Genomic DNA, 27877 nt, shown 5'->3' on the forward strand with positions numbered 1-27877 from the left:
TTATTTATTATGTTTCAGCAGTACATTTGCCTCCAACCTCGCTTTCTTCACCTCCAGGGAGTGTTTCACTTCTTCCATTGTTAAGCCACTTTGCTTCAGGTTTTTAATGAAGTTCCCCATGTCACTGCAAAGGTCCTCATTCTCCTGAAACATGAGCTGAGGAAAGAGAATTGTTGAAAGTTACAACTGAGGGCTGAGACACAGCCCTGTGCTCTGAAAGCAGTGAGCGGCCAACGCAGAGCCCCTTGGGCATTTAGATCTTCAACATGGTGAATTGTTCACATTTTCCGCTTTATTATGCTCATTACTAATTTCCCAGTAATAACAGTAATAAAATAAGTGTGAAGAAAAAGAAATTTGTTCAGTATTTAGTGAGATCTAGAATTTTAGAGTTTTCTCCCAGCAGCCAGTAGTTATAAATCTGATACCTTGTTCAGTGTGGCAAATGAAACAATGACTCCTATGTAGAAGGTTTTTAAATTCTTTTTAAAAATGTGTTTGTGTGCGTGCGTGCCTGCGTGTGTGTAAGGGCACAATGAGCATGTGTGTGCCATGGCTCGTGTGTGATCAGAGGAGGTGTGGGTGCTCCACCTTGAGACAGGTCTCTTACTGCTACATGGCCCCTGAACTTTGCATTTTCCTGGGCCCATGCCTTATATTGTTGTAGGCCACTGTGAACACAGATGCATGTGCCACCTTGCGCCCTACTTTTTGTGGGTCCTGAGGAATTGAGCCTGGGACCAGCAGGCTTCATAAGCAAGGGCCTTTAACCACTGATCCATTTCCCAGGCTCCAAGAGAAGGTTTCTGAGTCATTTGTGATGATGGTGGTGAATGGGAACATTCTTACCTGGAAATACAAGTGCCCTCCTGCAATCAGGCCGTAAAGCCTTTCAATGACATTATCCAAATTTAAGCAGATAGCTGCCAAAAAGGAGAGAGGCCAGGCCCTGAAGATGCAGCGTTTACTTACCAGCACTTTCTCAAGAATGCTCAGTATAGCTGGCTTGGGAGTTTCCTGGATCGGCTCACAGGCGGGAGGCTCACTGCTCCACTCCCCATCAATGCATTGCAGCTCCCGGGTGCCCACTAAGCGGTATCTGAACAGAAGTTAGAAAAACACTTACCTCTGCCATCTTCTAAACTGAGTAACTAAGGCTAGGTTTGTGTAGCTGCACTTCAGTGTTTTAAACCATGAGCAAAACACTACCTCTTTGCCCCTGAACCTTAATGCATGCCTGTTCTCTGAGTCTCACGAAGAGTTATAAAGAAAAACAGATCTCCTAATGGGGTAGGTAGACCCAAGGGATGAGTCAACTTATGATGCATGGAAAAGGGAATAGTTCTGAGTTGGAGTGTTTATGCAGTTTTTGTGTGGCATGGGTAAGAGAAGTCCTTGATTACCTCAGTAACCTAAAATGGCATCTGTAGCTATGCCCTACAAAGTAGGATAAAAGTAGATAGTAAAAAGTAGAAGTTAAAGACACCCACAATTAAATCTTAATTGAATGGGCTAAGAGGGAGCAGGAGGGTTTTATCAGAAAAACATGGGAGTTGATTGCAAAGTCTTTTGAAGGTATCAAATGAGACTTAAATGAGGCCACATGACTCAACCGGATTGAGACAAGGGAAAGAAAAGGGCAGGCAGCCCCCATCAGAAGGGAGACCAGACAGTGTAAATTAGAGCCGCACTATAATTAGCATGATTGCAAGTGTCGATACTGTAAACTGATGCTTCTGAACTTCTTGTTTAAGGTTTTGTTCTGTGGTTCTGTGAAGAACAGGCCATCGTAGCAGCCTTGTCCTCCAAGGCGTTCTGCAGCGTGTGAGACGAGCTGATGAGGGAATAATGCTACTACCATTTCCCTCCTTTGAAGATGGGAAAACAGAGAAGGAAGACAAGGCCTGGCAGAAAAGTCAAGCGTGCCCATCAGAAGGTAGTTAATGTTCACCAGGACCCTGTTTCTCCTTGTGTGGTGGATGTTAAACACTGCCCCTGCTTGTAGATGCAGACCTTTGTCTCTCCACAGAATGGCTACAAAAAGCTGCATGGTGGGCTGGAGAGATGGCTTAGCTGTTAAGGCGTATGTTGGCAAAGCCCATGGACCCATGTTTGATTCCCTAGGACCCACATAAGCCAGATGCACAAGGTGGCGCATGTGTCTGGAGTTTGTTTGAAGTAGCTAGCTCTGGTGTGCCCATTCTCTCCCTCTCTGTCTCTCCCTCTCTCTTTCCTCCCCCCTTCTCTCAAATAAATAAATAAAATATTTTTTAAAACCGCATGAGTAAATTCTTTCTTTGGCCTAGTCAGCAGAATAGCCAAGGGGAACGGAGGCAGTAAATGAGTTCTGTGGGAAAATTCTCAGGCTGATCTAAGACACGGAAGTGGATTGTTGTGGCTCCGTGAAGGGAATAGCCCTGTGAGAAGTTGCCAGCTATCTTGATTGAAGGCAGCAAACAAGCCAGTTGTGGGAAAGCAAAAGGAAAACTGGGTGGCTACTGCCACAGTTGCATGACCTCTGCTCAAAGAGGCCACCAACAAGGACAGAGCAGCTGGCTCACCAGCCAATAGATTACAGGAAGAACTAAAGTCAGCCTGACCCGAGTTAATAGAAAACACACACTAAGTAAAGAACTTAACCTTGGCAGATGGACATTTACAGGTCATGGTGTGTTACTACACCGGACTATGGGACCTAAAATCAAGGGTCCCTGGGTGGTGGACCCCAACAATCTGTCTGACACAGAGAGCTCTCGTACCTCAATGCCATCCTATACCTCCACAGTTAATAGAAGTCCGAGCCAAGTTCAGGCAGAAACAGAGAGAACCTGCTTAGCTACTCACACTGTGGGCCATAACAACTGGTAACATTCTGTTTGGTGCATAAAGCCACCCAGCAGCAGTAATGACTGACTACTGCAGACAAAACTGTAGGGCCATTGCTGGCAGGAGTAATTACTGCCTTTAGGCAAGCTTGTGAAGGAGAAACAGGAATAAGACAGCTTTTGTTTAAAATTTTTAAATTATTGACAAGTTCATAATTACAGACAATAGACCATGATACTTCCCTCTGCCCACTTTCCCCTTCACAATTGCACTCATCATATCCCCTCCCCTTCTCCATCAATCTCTCTTTTTGATGTCATAAGATAGCTGTTCAGTCAAGAACAGAGGCCCCAAGAGAGAACCTGCCTTGGCAGAACTAGAACTTGTGGCTTAGCCAGTCTCATGCACCTTGGCTGCAGCGCCCCCTTCTGCTTCTCCAGTCTGACACCACCTAGGCGAGCCAGCCTCTGGGTCAGCCCCTGAACCCACCAACCAATCGGGTCTCTCCCTTACACAGGAGTCTGAAGACAAAATCCACCCTAATTAACTATAAAGGGCTTGTAGTGTCTGCTCTTCCCTGGTCCCCTGCCTGGCTGGAAGGCAGAAAGGGAATTACTCTTTCTTCTATTTTGGAGGCCTGACTAGTTTTTCACCAGCACACCAGTGTGTAAGTTCCCTCCTTCTCCCAGCCTAGCTCTTTTTTCCTTGCCTGGGTACTTTTCTGTTCCTTTCTCGCATGTATTCTGTTTCCAGATGGTTTCTGCTTTGTTATATGCCTGATTTTTTTTTCTTTCTCTAAAGTCTGGGTCTGCCACGTGTGTAATCACTCTCCTGACTTTCTTGGCCACTTTCTCTCTTGCTGTCTGAATTCCCTGGTCCCTGCTTTGATGCTCTCTCTCTGTGTTATCTTTCCTTAAGCCCTGAGTCCTTCACCTAATCTTTGGCTTTCCTCTGTGAAGGCTCCCACATGTGCGTGCACATGTTTCCTGTAAGTCTGTGGGTGGGGCTCTCATGCTTTGCCTTCCACATGCATGGGTGCCAGGCTTGCACTCTCATGCTCTGCTTCTCACATGGGAGTGTGAGTGCTTTGCCTAAGTCTTCTGACATGGGCCTCCCCAAATCCACCTTGTGTACATTGCCTTATTGCCTGAATATATCACACAGGGGAGACATACTGGGGAGAGTGCTTGTAGGCTACAGTGGAAAATTTTGGTTAAGGTGCAGTAAAACCAAATATATCTCAGCCATAATCTTTTTTTAAATTTTTTTTCTGTTTTATTTATTTATTTGAGAAGGACAGACAGAGAGAGAATGAGGCTGATAGACAGAGAGAGAGAGAGAATGGGCACGCCAGGGCCTCCAGCCACTGCAAACGAACTCCAGACGCGTGCGCCCCCTTGTGCATCTGGCCAACGTGGGTCCTGGGGAACCGAGCCTTGAACTGGGGTCCTTAGACTTCACAGGCAAGCGCCCAACCGCCAAGCCATCTCTCCAGCCCTCAGCCATAATCTTAAGAGGCTGTGCCAAACCCCTTTGATGGAACTACCATCCTTACCTTTACTACACTGGTAGCACTACCACCCATCAGTACTGCCTGTGGGTAAGTGAGGCCACCAAAAGCCCACAAAGAAAACTGTGACTTGGTATAAGATGAGCATCTGCAGGCTGGCACATAGTTCTTTTAACTTGCTGGCATGGCCTATATACAAGCCTGATAAGACATGGTACAAGGATTACAGGAAATTTAGTGAGGTGGACCCCCCACATATATGGCTACGCACAACATTGCTACACTCTTGGAGACACGGAACACCAGCTGGTCCATGACCATTGTGTACTGGATTTGGTCAATGCTTTCTTCAGCACTGATATAGCAAGTGAAAAGCCAGGAACAATTTGCTTTCATCTGGGAAAGCAGTCAGCGGACTTTTCCCTTGCCATCCAAGGGTTATTGACACAACACCCCAGTGTGCATGGGACAGTGGCATCTGACTTAGCAAGTGGATGAAACCAACAACTGTTCAAATGCTCCATTGTATGGATGAGCCATCAATCCACACCCCGCCCTTCCCACCTCAGCCCCCTCTATAATTTAAGTAGAAAAGATGTGGTATGGAATTGGCTGCAATCTCATACCATGGCATTCAAGGAAGTGAATCAGACTGTTGAGTAGGTACAAGCACTGCAAACATGTGACATGCCCACCTTGCAGAGCTAACAATGCATATAGATCAGGGTGAGTGCATCTGGAGACTGGCAAAGAATTCATAGCCCCAAGCAAAGGCTAGGCTTCTGTTCTTGACTATGGAAGGGTGCTGAGACTTGATCGTCTCATGATGTGGTAGTTTGAATGACATGGCACCCATAACCTCATGTGTTTCGAATAGTTGGTCCCCAGCTGGTGACAATTTGGTATGTGGAGCATTGCTGGAGGAGGTGTGTCACTGGCTGTGTTATAGTTCAGTTCCTCTTGCCAGTAGTGTTATGGGAAACTGGCTTACACAAAGATGGCACCAGAGATAGAGTGGAGAATTGGAAAATTTATTCATGTTGACATGGACTCAGAGGAATAACTTCCAAAGCCTGAGTATTGAGCTCTGATAGCTCAGGGTTTTTATAGACAAATATGTAAGGCAGCCCAACATCACAGGAATTTTTTTACACTATTGGTGGGTTACAAGTTTCTCAGCTTACATGATTTTGGGCCACAAACAGAAAATTCCTAAGTAATAAATCAGTGATATTCAAAGGAGAAAGTGTGGGGGGGAGGGAGGGAATAAACATGGGATATTTTTTTATAATCATGGAAAATGCTAATAAAATTTAAAAAAAAAGAAATATAGAACAAAAAGCTGTTTGTTCTGGGATGTTTGTGCCTATGGCTGCAATAACCAGATACAAGCAGGGTGCAGCTGCATTGATAGGGGGAGACTCAAGGTCATGCTGTCTTCCTGGTAAAGCTTGTATAATGGAAAGTTGTGTTTTAGAGTATCATCTGGGTCTGGTTACTTTGTTAAATGCTTTTCTACCACAGTAGAGGCTCAGTTCACTCTTGCTGCTTTCTGTCAGCTGCTGTGGCAAGAAGTGATGTTCAACCTCTGCTCTGCCGTCCCTTCCCTGCCACAATGAAACTCTTGAGGCTATAAAGCCAAAATAAACCCTTTCTTCCCATCAGCTGCTTTTGGTCAGGTGTTTTGTCCTAGTAATGAGAAGATAACTATAACAGATGGAAAAGCAGTGTTGTACCGTTTATGAAGACTTAGTGGTCATATAACTTATTAACTAGGAAGGTGCTATCAAGTAATGACTACTGGGCTGGAGAGATGGCTTAGCAGTTAAGGTGCTTGCCTTCAAAGCCTAAGGATCCTGGTTTGTTTCCCCAGAACCCACATAAGTCAGATGCATGTGGTGGCATACATGTCTAGAGTTCATTTGCAATGGCTAGAGGCTCTGGCACACCCATTTTCTCTTCCCTATCTCTCTCATAAATAAATAAATATAAAAATTTTTAAAAGTAATGACTACTTTCTCTACTGAAGGTTAAGTACATCATATGTAGACCCACTCCCAGTACCCCAATGAGTACTTTAATCAAGTGGGGAGAACATCTTAGATAGAAAGGTGTGGCAACACATCTTTCTTCAGTAAAGAACCTCAACAGTTTTTGGATCCCGTTACCTATCAAACAGAAGATGGGTGACTGCACACAATGAAACACCAGACTATCCCTCACTGGTGACAGAAGGGAATGTTACCAGTCCCCGAGGAAGCATGCCTGGCTAGGACAGGCAAACCACCCTCTAGTGGAGGGCAGACAGAGTCCCTCTGGGTTGATGAGAGTCAAGGCTACAGCAGCTAGTGGAGGAGAAGCCCCTAATTATATGCATGAAGAGTTGGACCATGTTCAAGCCTTACACTTTAGGTTTCTCACTGGAAGTGAACAGGGGCCTGATAATGGATCCTTGCTGTGGGACACAAGAGCTATGGAGAGATACAGGGAATATACAACACAAACTCATGTTGTTGCTCATACTGCTGCTCACCAGCCCTTACAATGACCTGGACTTCACAAGGCTGGTCAGCTTAAAGAAGTCTCGGCTAAGTTAGCCCCACTTGGCTACACTGCTCAATGGGACCAGAAGACCATGTGGACTGCTGCAACATGACAGGGACTCATCCTTAAGATGGAAGACATTGTACTGACTTGCCAACAATGCTTGGTATGTTCCTAGATGTTTGCAGGGCAGCTAGGAGCTGTGGGGGTTCACATTAAGAGAGGGAACATGCTTTACAGAGGTGACAAGTAGACTACCAAGCTCAGAAAGAGCCCAGTATACTTTGACATGTGCTGACAATGTCATTGGACTCTGGCAAACTTCTTCCAGTAAAATAGCCACATAAGACTACAATATGGGCCTCGCTCCTCAAATAATTGAAAGTGGCCAAGGTACTAATTTTACAGGTCACAAAGTATAACTGGCTTATTATCAAGACATACTGTGGGTCTTCTGCCTCTGTCACAACCTAATGGGAGCAGGACTCATTAAGATGGATAGGTCACTAAAGAAGGCTTAAAGACCTTGCCTCGAAAAACCAAAACCAAAGAGAGAAAGGGGGGGGGGGGAGAGAAGGCTTAAAGACAGGACTCCCTCTCATTCAGGAGTGAACTCCTCTCCCTGGAGTCTGGAAAATTCTCAATGAAGGGTCTGGAAAAACAAGATGGCAGCAGTAACTAAGGCTTCCCACTGTGGTCTCCTAGAATCAACACTACAAACTAAAACAGATCTCTGAAGCTAGCATAGTGTCGTGATAGCAATTTGTTATTCCCAGATCCAAAGGGCATGAGACCAGCCATAGGATACCTGATGTGGTCCAAACCATCGAGAGATACTTCGCTATAGTGGCCCCCTGAGGGGAAAGAGACTAAATTTAAATTTAAATTTTATGGTTATGCCCACCATGCTGGGGAAATGACCTAACAAGACTAGGGTATGCTTTCCAGAGGTAATTATTCCCAAAGGGAGGTGTCACATAAACAAATGGCAATTATACCTCCATGAGGTATCCTTTCCTTTCTCTCCCCTGAATCCCTGCCTGATCAAGTGGTATGGTACCCTGCCTCAGAAAGCTGCCAGTTCAAGTGGCTCTTCTGACACAAGATCACACCCTGGTGCATATTTTGCCTTCCTCCTTTAGTATCTACTAAACACTTTTCTTTTCTTTTTCTTGTCTTTTTTTTTTTTTTTTTTTTTTTGAGGTAGGGTCTCACTCTGGTCCAGGCTGATCTGGAATTCACTATGTAGTCTCAGGGTGGCCTTGAACTCACGGCGATCCTCCTACCTCTGCCTCCCGAGTGCTGGGATTAAAGGCGTGCGCCACCACACCCGGCTCTGCTACTAAACACTTTTCTTGCTTCTCCTAGTTGGGCAGCAAGGAACCTGCTTCTTGACTAACACTAACATTCCAACGTCATTGATAGCTGGGTTTACTCTAAATTGGCCACATGGATTGCAAGGCTGGTATATGGGATTTCATCCAGCCCATGCAATGGAACAGGGCTAGATGTTCCATAACTAGATGAGGAATAGAAAACCATCCTTCTGGCCCATGGTAAATGCAACCAAGAAGCAGGTCTTCTAAATCCAAAGTGAATCCTGGCCATCTCAGTGGTCATATGCTCTGCACTCCCTGCCAGTGGGCCTCTTAGCCTTGCTGTTCTAGTGCTGCGGGTTATGCTGCTGCTGTGGCATGTGGATGCAATGTGTGCCCGGTGCCTTGTCTCAAGAGAGATGTTAAAGATATGGAGCAGCAGAAGGATGGAATGGGCAATAGAGGCATCATATACTGAAGGGATAAAGTGGGCAAAACATCCCACTGGCAGTGCCTGGGGCACCTCATAGGTGTTCTGCAGATTATGTGAGTCAATGCTGACATGAGAGGAAGGATCCTATCTCCCTCCTCTGAAGACTCAAATAAAGGAAGAAGATAAGGTCTGGGAGACAAGTGTAAGGTGCCCATTGGAAGTTGGTTACTGCAGCCTTGAGCACTAGGATTCTATTTCTCTTTGTTCTACAGATGTCTGAATACAACTGCTGCTGCTTCTAGACATGGCATGAACTCTAGGCTTCTGGACCGCTGCTACCAAGTCCTGCTTAGTGATAAACAAAGAGGCACGGTGACTCCGCTCAGTTCTCTCTTTGGTGTCTTCAAACAGTGCGCTGAGGCTTTTGAGATTTTGGGTTTGCAACAGGTTCTTTAGAAAACATACATCTTTGAATATTTGATAGAGAAAAATAAAGGGAAAAAATGATACTCTCGCTAGGATAAATAAGACACTGTTATTAAGATCAAAGATCAGTTTGTTGATCCTGGGTTGGAGAGAGCTAATGGTTGACTAAGAAACTGTCAAATCATAATGAGTCAGAATCTAGAAGTGTCAGGAAATCCTCCAAATTAATGCAGTCCAGGGCAAGAGCTTCTGTTTGAAGGCTGTGTATGCTTACCTCTCTTCACAATAATAAGTAATGACAGATCCTGAAGTGAAACTTCCTCCTTCAAAATAGCCATGAACTGGATTCCCAGGAGGGTCACAGTCTCCTGAGAGAAGGAAGGACAGAAGTGACACTTGTGAGGGCCATTTATAGGCATAAACAGTGCCACAGACATGCACACATGTACACAAGGTTCTGTCATTGTTACAGCAGTACGAGTGAAACCTGAGGACATGTTCTCCACATGTTCCTCTTCAAAGTCATATTGGTCCATAAAAAGACTTTTCTCCCTAGCTCATCCCCATGTCACAAAGGACTGAGGAGTGCTTTCTGACTGACAAGAGCTCAATGAAAAGGACACGTTGTAAAGCTGCTAACTATTAGTGTGTAAGAAAAGAAAACTTTGGCCATAGGGAAAGGGAAAAGTAACTCCCTGAGACAAAAGGCCAAGGGTGTGAGCTCACATAGACATTTACACCCTGTGACAGTTAATCTCAGTTATCAACTTGACTGGATTTAGACTAACCATGGAAACACATTTCTGGGCATGTCAGGGAGGGATTGTCTAAATAATGTTAATTGAGGTAGGGGGACCCATCCTAACTCTGGTGGCAGTATTCCATGGCTGGGGTTCTAGACTGTGTAAAATGTAGAAAGCTAACTACATACAAGCATACAAGAGTAGGACCATTCCTGTGATATACCTGATCATGTGGTGCTTAAGCCTTTGGAACTGGTTTGCAGGAGGAATGTGGAAGAGCTTGAAACTTTGGGCTATAAAAACTTTTAAATGGTATAAGCAGAACTTAAATGGGCCATTTTGGTAAGAACTTTGAAAATGAGAATGCCAAAAGCAATGCTGACAGTGGAGGCCTGGCTTACAAGATTTCAGAGGGGAACAAGGACTCTCTCAGGAACTAAGCTGGACGCAGTTTATATGAATAATCTGGCTGTATCCTATCCATCTCCAGAGAACTCCAGTGAGTGGAATTTACAGGTAATGGACTAATTCATTTGGTGGAAAAAAATTTTAAGGCAGAAAAAGGCTGTGGCCTGGCTACTACTATCTGTGACTTATTCAGATATATAGCAAGAGAAAGCATCAAGTTGGACCAGAAAGATATTTGTGCAGTTTGTCTAGGAATGTAAGCAAACCAAAGGACCCAGGTTTGATTCCCCAGGACCCATGTAAGCACAAGGTAGCACATGTGTCTGGAGTTTGTTTGCAGCATCTGGAGGCCCTGGCTTGTCCATTTCTCTCTCCCTGCCCCCTCTTTGCCTCTTTATCTCTCAAATAAATAAATAATTTAAAAATAAGAAAGAGACAGAGAGACTGGATACAGGGACATCAGCAAATGGGACAGGCCCTGCCTGTCTTCCACTCTCCTGGCACTGAGACATCAGCATGTGAGACCAGGTCCTGCTTCTGCCCACCATGCATGTGGAGACCAGTAAGCAAGAGCAGATTCTTACTCTGCTTGCTCAATGGTCGCCCTGAGTAAAGCACCCTCCCTGGGCTCCCCACTGTCAGTGAATCAGCATCAGTCCTTTACAGCTGAATTTCACCCAGATGCTGCTCCGGGAACCTCTCCCTGAACTATTAAAAAGCAAAGTCAAACTATAACATTATCACCTTTTTCTGTCATTTTTGTTTGTAGTCCCTGGTTTGTTGGTTTATATGCCTGTTTGTGCATTTTCAGTACTTACATATATATATATGTATATACATACATGTATATATATATATATATAAATATACATATGTCTCTCAAACAAATAAATAGGTAAATAATGAAAATTTTAAGAAAAGTAAAGCATAAAAATTAAAGATATTTCAGAGGTAACTTGTACCATGGACCACCTGGATTTAACAGACATCTAAGGAACATTCCATCAAAGACATGTAGAATATAATTCTTCTTGTCAGAGCACAGACGATTTTACAAAATTGATCATATCATGGGCACAAAGAAAGTTTTAACAAATCAAAAAAATTGAGATAAGGGCTGGAGAGATGGCTTAGTGGTTAAGCGCTTGCCTGTGAAGCCTAAGGACCCCGGTTCGAGGCTCGGTTCCCCAGGTCCCACGTTAGCCAGATGCACAAGGGGGCGCACATGTCTGGAGTTCGTTTGCAGAGGCTGGAAGCCCTGGCGCGCCCATTCTCTCTCTCTCTCCCTCTATCTGTCTTTCTCTCTGTGTCTGTCACTCTCAAATAAATAAATAAATAAAAATTAAAAAAAAATGAGATAAGTTCTTGTATCCTATTAGTCCACATTAGAGTAAAGCTGGGAATAAACAGCAAGGGAAACTTCAGAAACTGCACAAACATTTGGAGAGTGAATAATACACTTTGAATGAATGGTATGTCATTGAAAAAATCAGAGAGGAAATTTAAAATAACTAGAAACAAATGAAAATGATAATACAGCATATCCTCTGTGGTACAGTTAAGGCAGTTCTAAGAGGAAAGTTTATAACTATGAGTGCTCACACTAAGAAGCCAGACAAATCTCAAATAAACAACCAAATAATGCAAATTAATATGCTAGAAAACAGTAAGACAATCTCAAATACAGTAGATGATAATAAATAATAAATATTAAGACAGAAATTAATGAAATAGACTATGAAGAATAATACACCTAATTAGAGTTGGTTCTCTGAGAAGTTTAATAAGATTGACAGCTGAGCATAGTGGTACATGCCTTTAATCTCAGTACTTGGGAGGCAGAGGTAGGAGGATCCCCTTGAATTCAAAGCCACCCTGAGACTACATAGTGAATTCCAGGTTAGCCTGACCTAGAGTGAAACCCTACCTCAAAAAAATAAGATTGACAAATACCTAGCCAAATTAATAAGAAAAAGAGAGGAGACCCAAATAAATAAAATTATAGATGAAAAGGAAATTGTTACAACAGACCCTAATGAAATACAGAATATCATCATTGGGAAATACTATGAGAGATGGTCAGAGAGATGGCTCAGAAGTTAAGGAGCTTGCCTGCAAAGCCAAAGAACCCAGATTCAATTCTCCAGTACCCACATAAAGCCAGATGCACAAAGTGGTGTGTGCGTCTGGAGTTCATTTGTAGCAACTAGAGGCCCTGGCACACCCATTCTCTCCTCCCCTCCCCTTCCTCTCTTGCTCTCACTCTTTCACATTCTTCCCCTGTAAATAAATAAATAAAACATTTTTGGGGTTGGAGAGATGGCTTAGCGGTTAAACGCTTGCCTGTGAAACCTAAGGACCCCGGTTCGAGGCTCGATTCCCCAGGACCCATGTTAGCCAGATGCACAAGGGGGCGCATGCGTCTGGAGTTCGTTTGCAGTGGCTGGAGGCACTGGCATGCCCATTCTCTCTCTCTCCCTCTGCCTCTTTCTCTCACTGTCTGTCACTCTCAAATAAATAAATCAAAATTTAAAAAAAACTTTTTTAAAAAGGAAATACTGGTTAAGATGGCGGCGTAAGTACCACGCCAAAGCAGCCTAGGGGGGAAAAAGACCAAAAAACTCAGCAAAATACACACTTTTACTAAAAAGTGAGGCGTATAGGAAATTGAGGCGGCAGCGGAGAAGTGGAAGAGTTATAGAGCATCCAGAGCCTGCACAGGCGGGAACAGCGGCTCCGGGACGGCTCGGCCACCCGCCGCAGCCGCAGAGCGGCAGAAAGCCGCCGGACTCTCGGCTCGAGCCGCAGGACAAGCCGGGTGCGGGATTTTCCCTCACACCGCGCTCTCCGCAACTCGGGAAACGTGAGGGGAGAGCGGCAGCGAGCAACGGAGGGAGGAGCAGACCGCGAGGTAAAAGCACACGTGGAACAGCGATACAACCAGAGCAGCCGCGGCTCCCTCCCCTCCCCCACCGCCTGAACCCAGCTCCAGCGAACACAGCAGCGGCCCGGGACCGGCCACGCAAACTTGGGCTGACGGCGGGACCCAAGCAGGAGCAGAATTCGGCAGCAACTTCAGCGGCTCCAGCACCGGTACCAGTGGCCCCAGCAGCAGCGGACCCAGGAGCGGCAGTGGCGGCGGATCCCGCAGCAGCGGCTTCGGGGTGAGCAGCGGCGGTGAACACGGCAACGGCAGCTTCAGCAGCGGTGGTGGCTCCGGGGGTGGCAGCTACAACAGCAGCAGAGGCGGCAGCAGCGGCTCAGTTTGCCCCGTAGGAAAAGCAAGTGCCCAGCTCCAGAAATCAGAACAGCAGCCCGACGACCCAGGCAGCAACTTGACTGAGACCACAATCACCCAAGGTAACTGGGATTGCACCAGGGAAGGGTCTCACTTGGTCACAAGCTGACTTGGATACCTCAACAGACCAGAAATCTAAAACTCTTTGTTGATAGAGGATCTGGTCATTATAATAACTACTCTTGCATACATACTCGGGGCTGTTTTTGATTGAATGTGTACAGTGTTTAGTTAAATTTTAGAATCTACCAGTATTTTATTCCACTCAGCCTGCTTGAATACTCCTATAGCAGGGAAACTCAACCCCTAAGAACATCTTTGTAGATACTCTGAGAGTCTTAAGAGCCACACCTAATACCTTAAGGTCCTACCCTGAAAATATATTACATCAAATCAATTGATACAGCTAAGAATACACAGCTAGCTAGAAAATCCAAGCATTAACTTAATCCAAGATGCAAAAATATATACATTATAACACAAGAAACACTAAAAAGCAAGACGATATAAATCCACCTAAAAGTATTAATGCATCAGAAATGTCCTCCAGTGAGAAAGAGTTAGAGGAAATGCCTGAGAAAGAGTTCAAAAGAATAATTATAAATATGTTCAAAGAGGTCAAAGAACACATGAAAACAATCAAAGAAGAAATCAAAGAGGAAATCAAAGAGGAAATCAAAGGAATCAAAGAAGAGGCAGGACACCAATTTAATGAAATAAAGAAGGCAATACAAGACATAAATAGAGAAATAGAAATAATAAAGAAAAAACAGTCAGAATTACTAGCAATGAAGAACACAGTTAATGAAATAAAAAACTCTGTAGAAAATCTCACCAGTAGGATGGATGAGGGAGAGGACAGAATATCTAAGCTAGAAGATCAGGTGGCAGACCTAATGCAGTCCAACAAAGAGAAAGACAAACTTATAGAAAAGTATGAGTGGGAATTTCAAGATATTCGGGACACTATGAAAAGATCCAATATAAGAATTCAGGGCATAGTAGAAGGAGAAGAATTCCACTCCAGAGGCATAGTAGGCATCTTCAACAAAATCATAGAGGAAAATTTTCCCCAAATTGGGAAAGAGGTGCCAATACAGATACAGGAAGCCTTTAGAACCCCAGCCAGACAAAACCCAGAAAGAAACTCTCCTCGCCACATTATACTCAAACTTCCAAACACACAAACCAAAGAAAAAATATTGAAAGCAGTTAGAGAGAAAAATCAAGTTACCTACAAAAGCAAGCCCATCAGGATTACAGCAGATTATTCAACACAAACTTTTAAAGCCAGAAGGGCCTGGAGTGATATATTCCAAGTTCTGAAAGATAACAACTGTCAACCAAGGTTACTTTATCCTGCAAAGTTATCCATCCAAATAGATGGAGAAATAAAGACATTCCATGACAAAAGCAGGTTAAAGGAGTATCTGAAGACAAAACCAGCTCTACAGAAAATACTTGATAGAATCCTCCATGCTGAACAAAAGGAAAAGCACACATATAAGGAACCTAGAAAAAACCAGCTATACTCAAATACCAGTTAACAGAAGAGAGCACAGGTAGAACAAGTAACACACACACACACACACAAATGGCAAACATAAATACACACCTTTCAATAATATCTCTTAATATCAACGGTCTCAATGCCCCAACGAAAAGACATAGATTTGCAGACTGGGTTAAAAAGCAGGATCCTACAATTTGTTGTCTCCAAGAAACTCACCTTTCTACAAAGGATAGACATTATCTTAGGGTGAAAGGTTGGAAGACGGTGTTTCAAGCAAATGGGCCTAGAAAACAAGCAGGGGTTGCTATCCTAATATCAGACAGGGTGGACTTTAGTCCGAAGTTAGTCAAAAAAGATAAGGAAGGTCACTTTATATTGATTAAGGGCACACTCCAACAGGAGGACATTACAATCCTAAACATATATGCACCTAACATGGGGGCTCCCAAATTTGTCAAAAGGAAATACTGTGGAAACTTATATTCTAGAAAGCTAGAAAACACAGGAAAAAAATTCTAAATGATATATGCTGCTTATGTTAAATCCAAAGGTATTTAAACAGATCTAGAATGAACAATGAGATTGAAACAGTAATCAAAAGTTATCCTACAAAGAAAATGCCAAGACCAGGTGGATTCACTGCTGAATTTTACCAGCTTTTAAAGAAAGTCTCATGTAGATACTTCTCAGACTCTTCGACAGAATAGAAATGAAAGAACACTGCCAGAGTCACTCTATGAAGCCAGTATTATCCAGGTACCAAAACCAGATAAATACACAACAAAAACAAAAGAAATATTCAATATTCCTGATATACATAAATGCAAGAATTCACCAAAAATCCTTGCAAACCACATTCTAAAGCACTAAGATCATATGTCATGACCAAGTAGGTTTCATCCCAGGGATGGAACATTAGTTCAGCATATGCAAAGCAATAAATATAACTCATCATGTAAGCAAACTAAAGGACAGAAATCATATGATCATCTAAACAGATGCAGAAAAGGCATTGACAAAGTTCCACTGCCCTCATGACAAAAGTCCTGGGGAAATTAACAATAGATGAACTTACCTCAAAACAACAAAGACTATATATGACAAATGTATAGCCAGCATTATACTGGATGGGGAAAATCTGTAAACATTTTCTCTAAAATCTGGAAAGAGACAAGTGTCCACCCTCTAAACTTTTTACATTTTTACTATTTATTTATGTGTGTATGTGTGTATATTGTATGATGTATATATATGTATGCATATATTGTATGATGTGTGTGTATATTGTATGATGTGTATATGTACTGGTATGTGCTTGCCATGGCACATGTGAGGAGGTCAGAAGACAACCTCAGGTGTTTCTCTTCCCCTTCCACCCTCTTGAGACATGGTTTCTCTTGTCACTGCTGCTTGAACACTTCAGGATTCTTCAGGCCCCACCTCCCATTTCTGTAGCATGTTGGGATCACAGATGCATGTGCCACTTTGTGTCTGATTTTATGTGGATGCTGGGGAATTGGACTTCCTCCAGCAGGCTTTCAAGAAAACACCTCTAATCTCTGAGCCATCTCCCTAAGCCCTCTAAACTTCTGTTCATTTTAGTTTTTCAAGTTTGAATTAGAGCAACAAGACAAATGAAAGAGATCAAAATGTGAAAGGAAGAAGTGGAATTATCCCTGTTCATGGGTGACATGATTCCATATTCAAAAGACCCTCCAGACTCTACCAGAAATCTCTTATGTAATAAACATGTGCAGTAAAGTTGTATTATATAAACTAAACATACAAAAATCAGTAGCTTTCATACATATCACTCATTAATAAGCTTGCTGAGGAAGAAATTAGGAAAAATATCCCATTCACAGTCACTCTCTCTATATATTAGGAATTAACAAGTGAGAGACCTCTACTGTGAAAACTTTTAGATACTGGAAAAAAAATCAAAGATGATACTATATGATGGAAAGATCTTTCATGCTCTTGGATTGGCAGAATTAATATTGTCAACAAGGCTGTGTTATCAACAGTAACTTACAGATTCAATGTAATTCCTATCAAAATTCCAATAACATTTTTCACAGATCTAGAAAAAATCCAAAAATTCATATGGAAACTCATATACCACAAATAGCCTAGGCAATTCTAACCAGAAACAGTGTTGTCACAATGACTGGCTTCAAATTAGACTCCAGAGGCATAATGAAAATTACAGCATGGAAGTGGCACAAAACAGACAGTAGACCAACGGAGCACAGCAGAGAACACAGAAAGAAACACCCATGCAGCTACGGCTCAGCCCAGGCCAAAGGCACTAACTGGTGCAATGGTGGCATGTCTGTTATGAGGAAAACCAACTGCTCTTTGACTGGACTTGAGGCCTGCTCCAAGGGAGGGAATTCCTGTCTGCATCTGAAAACCTAATGAAAAACCTATGGCTTGGCAGGTCATGAGCTCTAGGTGGAGAAATGTAGTTCTACTGTTGTCTGACTAAATGGATATATTATACTCACTAAAATGCTTTCTAAATACTTACTTTATTCCCATATATTGATGCTGCTCTCATTTTTGATTAGGGAGGCTTCTCTTTTCAGATGTTTGTGACCATTGGGGTAACTCAAAACTCACCAAAGTGTTGACAGGAAATGGCAGTGGGATGTTTAACATTAAATGAAACACCTATGTCACATCCTGCAAAGCTCAGGGACCCATGCAGAAGAGGTGGTGGAAACAGAGGTAGGAGGATCGCCATGAGTTCCAGGCTGCCCTGAGAATTAGAGTGAATTGCAGGTCAGCCTGGGTTAGAGTGAGACCCTCCACTGAAAAACAAAAACAAACAAACAAACAAAAAAGAATGTAAAAGCCAAAGGAAGAGGAGAAGTGCTTATGATACTGTCTTCCAGACATAAAGTGGCCTTGTTATTCATGACCTCATAGTGGCTGATGCTACTTACACAAGACCTGCATAACAGGAAGAAAAAGAATGATAACATCAAAATAGAAAAATTACTATTTGGAAAGAAGAAGGGATTCAATAGAGAGTGGATTTGGGTGAAGGGAAGAGGAAGGGGTTATAATTATGGTATATTGTCTATATTTTTTTAAAAAAGAATTTTATTTATTTATTTGTTTGTTTGAGAGAGAAAGAGAGGGAGGGAAAGAAGCAGATAGAGAGAGAAAGAGAGAGAATGGGCACACCAGGGCCCCCAGCTACTGAAAACGAACTCTAGACACATGTGCCACCTTGTACATCTGACTTACATGGGTCCTGGGGAATTGAGCCAGGGTCCTTAGGCTTTGAAGGCAAGCACCTGAATTACTAAGCCATCTTTCCAGCCCTATATTGCTTATATTTGTGAAGGTTATCAATAAAAAGTTCAAAACCTAAAAAAGGAAAAAATGAATTATTCAAATACAGTGTGAAAAAAATAACAGTCTGTGCAACAAATGGTGTTGGAAAACCTGAATACCTACCTGCAGAAGAATGAAATTAGATCTTCCTCTCTCACTCTGAATAAAAATCAGTTCGAAATGGATCAAAGACCTAAATTTAAAACTAGAAATGGAGCCTTCCAATTAAGACGGCAGAATAGGAGCTATGCCGAAGAAACCTAGGGGAAAAAAGGTAAGAAAATACACAATACACTCTACTACCCAAAAGTGAAGGTGTGTGAGGAATGTTTAGCCCTGGGAAGGCCCCAGCAGAAAAACAGGAAGGCAGAAGCAGCTTCCAGCAACCACACCATCAGCTGGGATTCCATTCCACTGGCAAGTGCTTTTGCTTGCAGGGCCCTGCCTGAGAAGTACTTCTACTCACCCAGCCTGGCCCTGCTCTAGCCAGAAACTCTCCCACTCACACTGAATGAGGGCAGAAGAGGAGGGTGATGACAACCCAGTTGCAGCCTCCAGGAGCTTCTCTGGAAATGATCTCACTCCAATATCCCAGGAAGTGAGCAGCACTGGGTGACCAAGCCCAGGAGAGCCTCCTCCCACATTTAGACCCACCCAGCCCCTGACTTGCGGGGACTCAGGACCAGCCCCACTCGTGTGGAACTCCCCGTCATTCACACTCCACCGGCTGCAGCATCCTCCAGAAGGGACCCAGAGCTGATCTCACTCCAAAGTCTGAGGCCGGGAGCAGAGCTGGGCTAGCAGTGCTTAGCTTGGACATGCAGTAGGCCAGGCCTCCCAGTATCTTACCCAGACCCACCCAGAGGCTGCACACACAAGAAGCCTGCTGATCAGACCAGAGTGCACCCAGCCCACACCTGCAGGTAGACTGCCATCCCACACACAGCTTGGTCAAAGCTGACCAGGCCACTCAACACAGGCTCTATAAAAGCTGCTATTGCTGCATTCTCAGCAAGCTAAGAGGACGTTCTGAAGATGGGCAAACCCCAACACAAAACAAATGACACAAGACACCAAATAAAAAGATCCCCACCAAGAATGCCTCATCCCATATGGGGGCGTCCAGTGAAAACTTAAAGTAAACTCCAGACAGAGAATCGCAAAATGAAATTATAATAAGCATACTAAATGAACGTAATGAGGCCATAAACAGATGGCTGGATGAAATGGAAGAGAATCAACCAAAAGAGAAAAAAACCAACAAACTGAACCCAGGTACAGGAGGCATACAGAACCCCAAATAGACAAGACCAGAGAAGAACTGTCTCATGTCACATTATAGTTGAGATACTAACAAAACAAGGAGAGAGTTCTAAAAGCTGCAAGAGAAAAACAGCTTGTTACATACAGAGATGGCTTCTAACACTGGGGAGAACCAAGATCAAGCAATATGTCAAGAAAAGATAGCTGACTGTCTAATAAAAGACAATGAATCTCCATCTCATCTGCCAGGGCCCAGGAGACATTACAGAGGAAGTGACCAACGCTCGGAAACACTCAGAAGAGAGGACAGAAAGACTGAGAGCCAAACGGTGGGAAGGAGTATCTTGAGACATTTTCTCTCCACAGAGACTGACTGATGCCTTCATGACCCCCCAGCGAATACCAATACCCTCACTGAGGAGGGCCCTTAATGGCATGGGGGTAGGGGGATGGCATATAAGAGTATACCTGACAGAAATATGACCTCACGAAATATGTTCATATAGTAAAGTTCAGGACTGATTTTAAAAACTAGAATTGCTGAAGCCACTGAAGGAAAATATAGAGAAAGCACTTCAAGATATAAGCATAGGCCTGGTATAGTGGCACACTCCTTTAGTCCCAGCACTCAGGAGGCTGAGGTAGGAGAATCTCTGTGAGTTCGAGGCCACCCTGAGACTATATAGTGAATTCTAGGTCAGCCTTGACTCGAGTGAGAACCTACCTCAATAAAAATTATATAGATAGATAGATAGATAGATAGATAGATAGATAGATAGTCATAGGCAAGAGCTTTTTGAGCAGGGTGCCAATAGTCCCAAGAATTAACGAATGGGATTGGATAAAATGAATAAACTTGCAATTCCTAGAATATACAAAGAACTGAAAAAATTAAGAACCAAGAAAACAAAGCTGTCAATTTATAAATGGCTTAACAAAACTAAGATAATTCCCAAAAGAAGAAACCTAAATAGTCAATAAATATTTTAAACAGTGTTTTATTTTTACCCAACAGAAAAGTACAGATTAAAACCACTCTGAGATTCCATCTCACCCAAGTCAAAATGGCTGTCATCAAGCAAACACATGACAAGAAATGCTGGCAAGAGTGTGGGGAAAGAGGAATCATTCATACTGATAGGAGTGCAATTACAGTTATAAAAATCACTATTAAGCTTTCTCAAAAAGCTAAATATAGAACTACCATGTGACCCAGCTATACCAATCCTGGGTATAAATCCAAAGGAGTCTGTATCATATGATGGAAATACTTTCTCATCCACGTCCATTGCTGCTCTACTCAGAATAGCTAGAAAACAGAATCAGCTTAGATGCCTATGAATTGATATCGGATAATGAAAATGCTTTATATATACACAATGGAATTCTATCCAAAAATATAGAAAATGAACTTTGCAGTAAAATAAGTAGATCTGGAATCTAATATTAAGTGAAGTGACCCAGACTCAGAAAGGCAAATATCATGTGCTCTCTCAGAGGCAGATCCTACGTGGGTGTAAGTGTGATATAGATCATGAAGCCAGAAAGGGGAAGAGGGAAAGTAGTTGAGAAAGAGGGGAAGGCAGTGGATCTAACACATGTGGTACAAAAGCAGAAAGGCTTCTGGGTGTGGAAGGAGACAAAGGAGGGAAAGGCTGGAACAAGTGAGCAAGAGGAGGAGCCACAAAACAAAGCATGTTTGAAAATACTAATTTTTATACTAACTGAAAAGTTTACAAAATTGTAAAGAAACTTGAGTTTCATCTTACTGCTTAGAAAAGCTTTCCCCATCTTATAGTCTGTCATGTTTTCTTTTAATTTTAATAGTTTTGCTGTTCATTATTATACAATCTATCTGTAACATATTTTTAACATGGTGTAACTAGAATCCAGGTTGGTCTTTTACCAAGTGGGCAATCAGTTCATTATCACTGAATACAAACTTTTCTGTTCTTATACATTGCTATTTTGATAACAGTAATTAGTGCCTATAATTTACCATGGTACCCTCACTTTGAATATAATACTTGTGTATAATTTTACAGTGGAGAAGTTATGACCTTTTAATTTTTAAATAAAAGCCTTAAGTAACTATCTTGAAATAACATAACAAATTAATAACTTTGTTATACATTTTTCCATCTGATAAGGCAAGTATCTCCTCCCATTTGATCCAGCCAAAAATAACCATTAGTATCATTTTCCAAAAAATAAATTGCTACATTAGATTTGTATGTTCCCAAATCTTCCAAGAGATTTTAAGATTAAATTTTTGTTTCTCTTTTTAAATTTAAAATGTTGTTAAAACTAAGCCTGGGGATGGAGAAATGGCTTAGCGGTTAAGGAGCTTGCCTACAAGGCCAAAGGACCCAGGTTTGACTCCCCAGGACCCACATAAGCCAGATGCATAAGATGGCACATGCATCTGGAGTTTGTTTGCAGTGGCTGGAGGCCTTAGCTTGCCCATTCTCTCTCTTTCTCTTTCAAATAAATAAAAATTTTAAAAAACTAACTCTGCCCATCCACCCAGGATCATGTTATTGTAGTTTTATTCAAGTTTTGTTTTATGTTTTTCAATAAATTTTCATATTGATCTTATGAATAAGATTAGTTTCACATTTTAACATTGAGCTAGCAATTATTAAATAAACTAAAATATTTATTTCACAGTTTAGTATGTAGTATTCTTTTTAGAATGTCCTGAGTATTTTACCTATGTTTCAAATAACAACCTTTAACACAGAAATCATTCTCAGAATCTCTACTAAACAAAGAATAGGGCGGGAATGGTGGTTCACATCTTTAATCCCAGCACTTGGGAGGCAGAGGTAGGAGGATCTCCGAGAGTTTGAGGCCACCCTGAGACTACATAGTGAATTCCAGGTTAGCCTGAACTAGAGTGAGACCCTACCTCAAAAAAAAAAAAAAAAAAAAAAAAAAAAAGCTACCATAGACATATAGATGTGTGGGTATATAAAATGTAAAATTTCAGCATTGTTTACAATAGCAAAAATATGGCAACAGGGCTGGAGAGATGGCTTAGTGGTTAAGTGCTTGCCTGTGAAGCCTAAGGACCCCGGCTCGAGGCTCGGTTCCCCAGGTCCCATGTTAGCCAGATGCACAAGGGGGCGCACGCATCTGGAGTTCGTTTGCAGAGGCTGGAAGCCCTGGTGCGCCCATTCTCTCTCCCTCCCTCTGTCTGTCTTTCTTTCTGTGTCTGTCACTCTCAAATAAATAAATAAATAAATTAAAAAAATATGGCAACAAAATAAATGTCCATAAATATGATGGATGTGTAATAAATTATACCTATATGTAGTTATTAAAAAGCATGAGTAAAGCTATATTACTGGTCTGGGAAAATGTTTATGTATTTTTGTTACATGAAAAAGAAATAATTTTTTGAAAAATCAGAATAGTAGGGAAGATGACCCCGTGGATAAGAGTGCTTGCTGCTTAAGCATGAGGGTCTCTTGCAGTGGAGACCACCATGTTTGGCTCCCAGAGCCCATGGAAAAGGATATATGTGGCCACACATGTCTGTAACACCAGTCTGCAGTAGGGATGGGGGGAGATGCAGAGACCTGAGAATCACTGGGGCTCACTGATAGCCACTCTGGGTTATGTCTCCAGAACCTACGTGGATGAGTGATAAGAAAAAGACACTTGAAATTTTCCTCTGGTCTCCACACATATGTGCATGAGGTGTACATGTGCACATGCATGTGCATACATGACACATCAGACACACTATATGCAGCATCCCCCCACAAATCCAGCATAATAGTTTTAATAGATATACACACACATATGCTTACTTACTGTTTGATACTTTCAACATTATAAATGCATGGGTTAATATGAAAAAGTCATGAAATAAACACCTCCAACTGATTACCTCTAATAGGTACAAAATGTAGTAGTATAAAGAAGGGTATAACAGTACAAGTTATGGTTCTTTTCTGCCTATTCTGTGTATCTTCAAATAAAAATGTTAAATCACCATCTTGACAAAAATGCATAAAATACTCCAAATGTCAATGCCTAAGCTTCCCTGCACTGGGCCCAGCAGGACAAATATCCCACCTGAAAACAGAATCACCTGATGTCGAGCTTCTGTTCGCCTCAGTGGAATACATCACATGAGTTCTGCTTCTGTACACTCCATTGATTTTGTTAGCTGTCTGTGAGAACACACATTTCACAGATACAAAAAAAGAAGAGAGTGTTGCAAGGATGCCCAGGGTGATGTCACTAACCAGTACCATCAGGGTTTCTGGTTGTTTCTTTGGTACTTACTACTTCTGCAGATGGGAAGGGGAGGCTCCCAGGTGTGGTCATCTAGACACTCGCTCCAGTCACTGCCCTTGAGGATGTACTGGTCATTGCACTTAAATGTGATCATGTCACCTACATTCACAGGCCCAGAAGAATTGCACTTGCCATTTGCCAGCACAGGGTCGGGACAGTGGCCCACTGAAGAAGAAAAGAGACAGTGATCTGAAAGGGCCAGGGTGAAGCAAAAGCCACATACCTCAGCAGGCTCAGAGAGACAATAGAGAATTAGATCTCAAAGCTGCGCATATCCTAATAGGATGGGTATATGGTACCAAGCCATGCCAACGCAGGATGAGAAAAGATGAGGATGCCATAAGTGTGGCCCAAAAGTCTTGATCATGTACAAGAATTGAATTGGCAACTGAATGTACAAAACATAATAAAGCACAGAACCAAGCATTACTGACAGAGGTACGTGCCTTATACTGTTAAGCTAAATATGGCTTAAAATCCTTGAGCCTGTTTCAGTTTCAGGCAAATCTTTTCTTCCTTTTCATTTAACCAAACTGTACTTTCTCATCTTTTTAATTCTCTATTTTGTTCTATGTTGTTGTTTCTGACCTGTAGGAAAATGGGAAATGTTTCAGAAGGGTGTAAATTAATTTTTTCATATGGATTAAACTTAAAAATGTTGGTATAAATACAAAGAAAACTAATACAGTGATTATAAAAAACAGTAATAATAAAGAGGATATGAAATAATTACTCTCCATCATTATAGAGGCATGGCAATCAATTCCATGACTTTGAGTAAGCCATGAGGATGTCATTAATCACACTTGAAAATTGATAAAAAAATATTTTACTACTCCAAAAATAATATGATGGTCAGGCATGGTGGTAGCTGTAATCCCAGCACAAGGTAGTGGGCTTTGACAGGATGCTTTTAGTTTCAGACCATCGTGGGCTTATTAAACCAAGATCCTCCCTCAGAGGTATGTGGGTGGGGTGGGGAGTGGATTCCTAGAAATTGGAAAAGTTTTAAATAAAGAGTTTTTTTGTTTGATTGTTTGTTTGTTTTGAGATGGGGTCTCACTCTAGCCCAGGCTGATCTGGAATGCACTCTGTAGTTCCAGGCTGGCCTTGAACTCACAGCAATTCTTGTTTCTCTACCTCCCAAATGCTGGGATTAAAGGCATATACCACTATGCCCACCTTAGATAAAGTTTTAATGTGGCCTATAGGAAGGGATATGTAAAAACGGTTAATTAAAAATTAAGATGTCATGAATAAGCCATATGAAAATCTACTTTTTTGGGATAATGGCGCACCCAGAAGTCACAGTTTGTTACTAGAAAAATTTCAGTGCCAGGGATGAGTTGTTGGCCAGGGATATTTTTAATGCCCCCAAAACATTACAAGCCACTGCCAAGTTTCTTGATTTTTCTACCAGAATTAGATGCTATGACCCTATTGCTGAAGATTCCACATGCTTGAGTGGCAAGGTCACCAAGAATTCAAGCTGGAGCTGAGCTGAAAACCTCCTTCCTGTGGACCAGCTGACAGAAAGCTGGAAAAAACTACACTGCATGCAGCCCTGTGGGAGAGAGAAGTCATTATTGGTGGTAAACAGCAGTGGACATTGCATGCCTTAAGAATGGCCAGCCAGGCCAAATGGGCCAACTGGTGGCATGTCTGTTATATGGGAAACCAACCACTCTTGAGTTAGATTGGAGATTGCTCCACAGGAGGGAATATATGCTTGGTACTGAAAACCAGTCAAAAGCCTATGGCAGGAAAGGTCATGAGCCCTAGAGGAGTAACAACCACTGTCATCTGGTTAAGTGCATATATGATGCCTACTGAACAGCCCTGTAAGGACTTTTCTTAACATTTATACCCATATGTTAATGCTACTCTCACTTTTGGTTAAAGAAACTTCTTTTTTCAGATGGTAATGACCAATAGTTTAGCATTGAGACATTGCCATCACATCTTCCAAGACTCAGGGTCCATTGTGGAAGAGGTGGTGGAAAGAATGCAACAGCCAAAAGAAGGTAGGCCTCCTTGCAGCGCAGCCATTCAGACACTAGTGGTCGGGATATCCGTGACCTCACAGTGCCCAGCACTACCACACAAGATCTTCATAATAGGAGGAAAAAAGAATGACATCAAAATAAAAGAGACTGGTTGAGAGGGGGAGGGGATATAACCAGGGGGTGGATTTGTGAGGGGGGAAAGTGTGGGTTGGGAGGCAATTGTCATGGCTTATTATCTGTAATTAAAGAAACTGCCAATAAAAAAAAATATACATATATTGCAGAGTACACTTCTCAGGAAGAAACCCAACTTACAGCGGCACTCAGTGGGAGAGACATCCCACTCCTCAGAGGCATTGCAAACAAAGGTTTCCTTTCCCACCAGGTGGTAGCCCATAATACAAATGTAGGTGCCCAGAAGCTGTCCTTCCACCTCCTCTGCCACAAATATGCTGTTGTCCACTGGTGGAGGGTCTGGACAGCTCTCTGCTGAAAGGAGAAAACAACGGAGTCACTAGGCTTATCCCTGATGGCAAGGAAGCCCCATTGGATTCCTGCCTCTTGGGATCTTCTGGTTGTGTTACTGATCTCAATTCCTTGTTCTCTTCTCTGTGTGTGTTTCTTTGTCCCTGCCTTTCCAGAGTTATGTTTCCAAAGGACAGCAGGCATTTTAGTCCAAATCAGCCACAAGCTGGCTAGCCCTGAACGAACAACCCCTTCCCGGCTAGCAGTCCTGGAGTTTATAATACTCCTAGAGTGTCATATTGTCAGGATTATGAAATTGTCACTGTTTTGGTCCAAGAGTAAGAAGGGAAAGTCAGCAGTAACCACCCACTTCACGGAACAGGGTCATTGCTGATATATACCAAAACCCAACAAGAACAGAGTACAAAGAATGAAGAAACAGGGCTGGAGAGATGGCTTAGCGGTTAAGCACTTGCCTGTGAAGCCTAAGGACCCCGGTTCGAGGCTCCATTCCCCATGTCCCACATTAGCCAGATGCACAAGGGGGCGCACACATCTGGAATTCATCTGCAGTGGCTGGAGGCCCTGGCATGCCCATTCTCTCTCTCTCTCTCTCTCTCTCTCTCTCTCTCTCTCTCTCTCTCTCTGACTCTTTCTCTGTCTCGCTCTCAAATAAGTAAAAAAAAAAAAAAAACCAAAAAAAATTTTAAAAAAAGAATAAAGAAACAAATATCGCGCTGGAGACATGTCTCAGCAGTTAAGCTGCTTGCTTACAAAGCCTAATGACATGGGTTTGATTCCCCAGCACCCACTTAAGCCCTATGCAAACAGTGGTGCATGTATCTGGAGTTCACTTTCAAGGACTAGAGGTCCTGGTACACTCATTCTCTCTTTCTTTCTTTCTCTCTCTCTCTGTTTGCAAATAAATAAAATATTTTTTAAAGAAATAAACACAGGCTGGAGAGATAGCTTACTGGCTAAGGGACTTGCCTGCAAAGCTTAAGGACCTATGTTTGATTCCCCAGGACCCAGGTAAGCCAGATGTACAATGTGGCACATACGTCTGGAATTCATTTGCAATGGCTGGAGGCCCTGGTGTGCCCATTCTCTCTATGTAGCTGCCTCTTCCTCTCTCTCTCTCTCAAACAAATAAACATTTCTTAAAAAGAAAAAAATCCTAAATGTAGATTTCATTAAAACCCCACACAAGCCAGGTGTGATGGCATATGCCTTTAATCTCAGCACTCAGGAGGATCGTTGTGAATCTGAGGCCAAACTGAGACTACATAGTAAATTCCAGGTCAGCCTGAGCTAGAGTGAGACCCTACCTCGAAAAAACAAAACAAAAGCAAGAACAAAAAACAACACAAAAACCTCTGCACAGATTGCCTCATCACCCACAAACCCATGAAATGATATCAAGTACCTTGAAAGAAAATGATACATACCATCTGAGGCAAACACCAT

General features: G+C 42.5%; 1 protein-coding gene across 1 annotated transcript; it reads right to left on the reverse strand.

The window, feature by feature from the left end:
* C4bpb (complement component 4 binding protein beta) lies at positions 1–27877 on the reverse strand. Its single transcript, XM_045143099.1, has 6 exons — positions 27859–27877; positions 26261–26434; positions 23928–24104; positions 9330–9423; positions 973–1099; positions 1–156 (listed from the first exon to the last, which is right to left on the reverse strand). The coding sequence occupies exons 1-6, from the start codon at positions 27875–27877 to the stop codon at positions 1–3; spliced, it is 747 nt and encodes a 248-aa protein (XP_044999034.1).

This window comes from Jaculus jaculus, chromosome 1, assembly GCF_020740685.1.
Source record: "Jaculus jaculus isolate mJacJac1 chromosome 1, mJacJac1.mat.Y.cur, whole genome shotgun sequence".
NCBI lineage: Eukaryota > Metazoa > Chordata > Mammalia > Rodentia > Dipodidae > Jaculus > Jaculus jaculus.

What these genes read in the sequence shown, in the direction of transcription:
- C4bpb (XM_045143099.1), bottom strand. An exon ending in CTCTCCCACTGAGTGCCGCT is followed by an intron (nt 24,105 to 26,260) that starts GTAAGTTGGGTT and finishes TTTCTTCTTCAG; the next exon opens with TGGGCCACTGTCCCGACCCT. An exon ending in GCATTCTTGAGAAAGTGCTG is followed by an intron (nt 157 to 972) that starts GTAAGTAAACGC and finishes CTCTTTCCTCAG; the next exon opens with CTCATGTTTCAGGAGAATGA.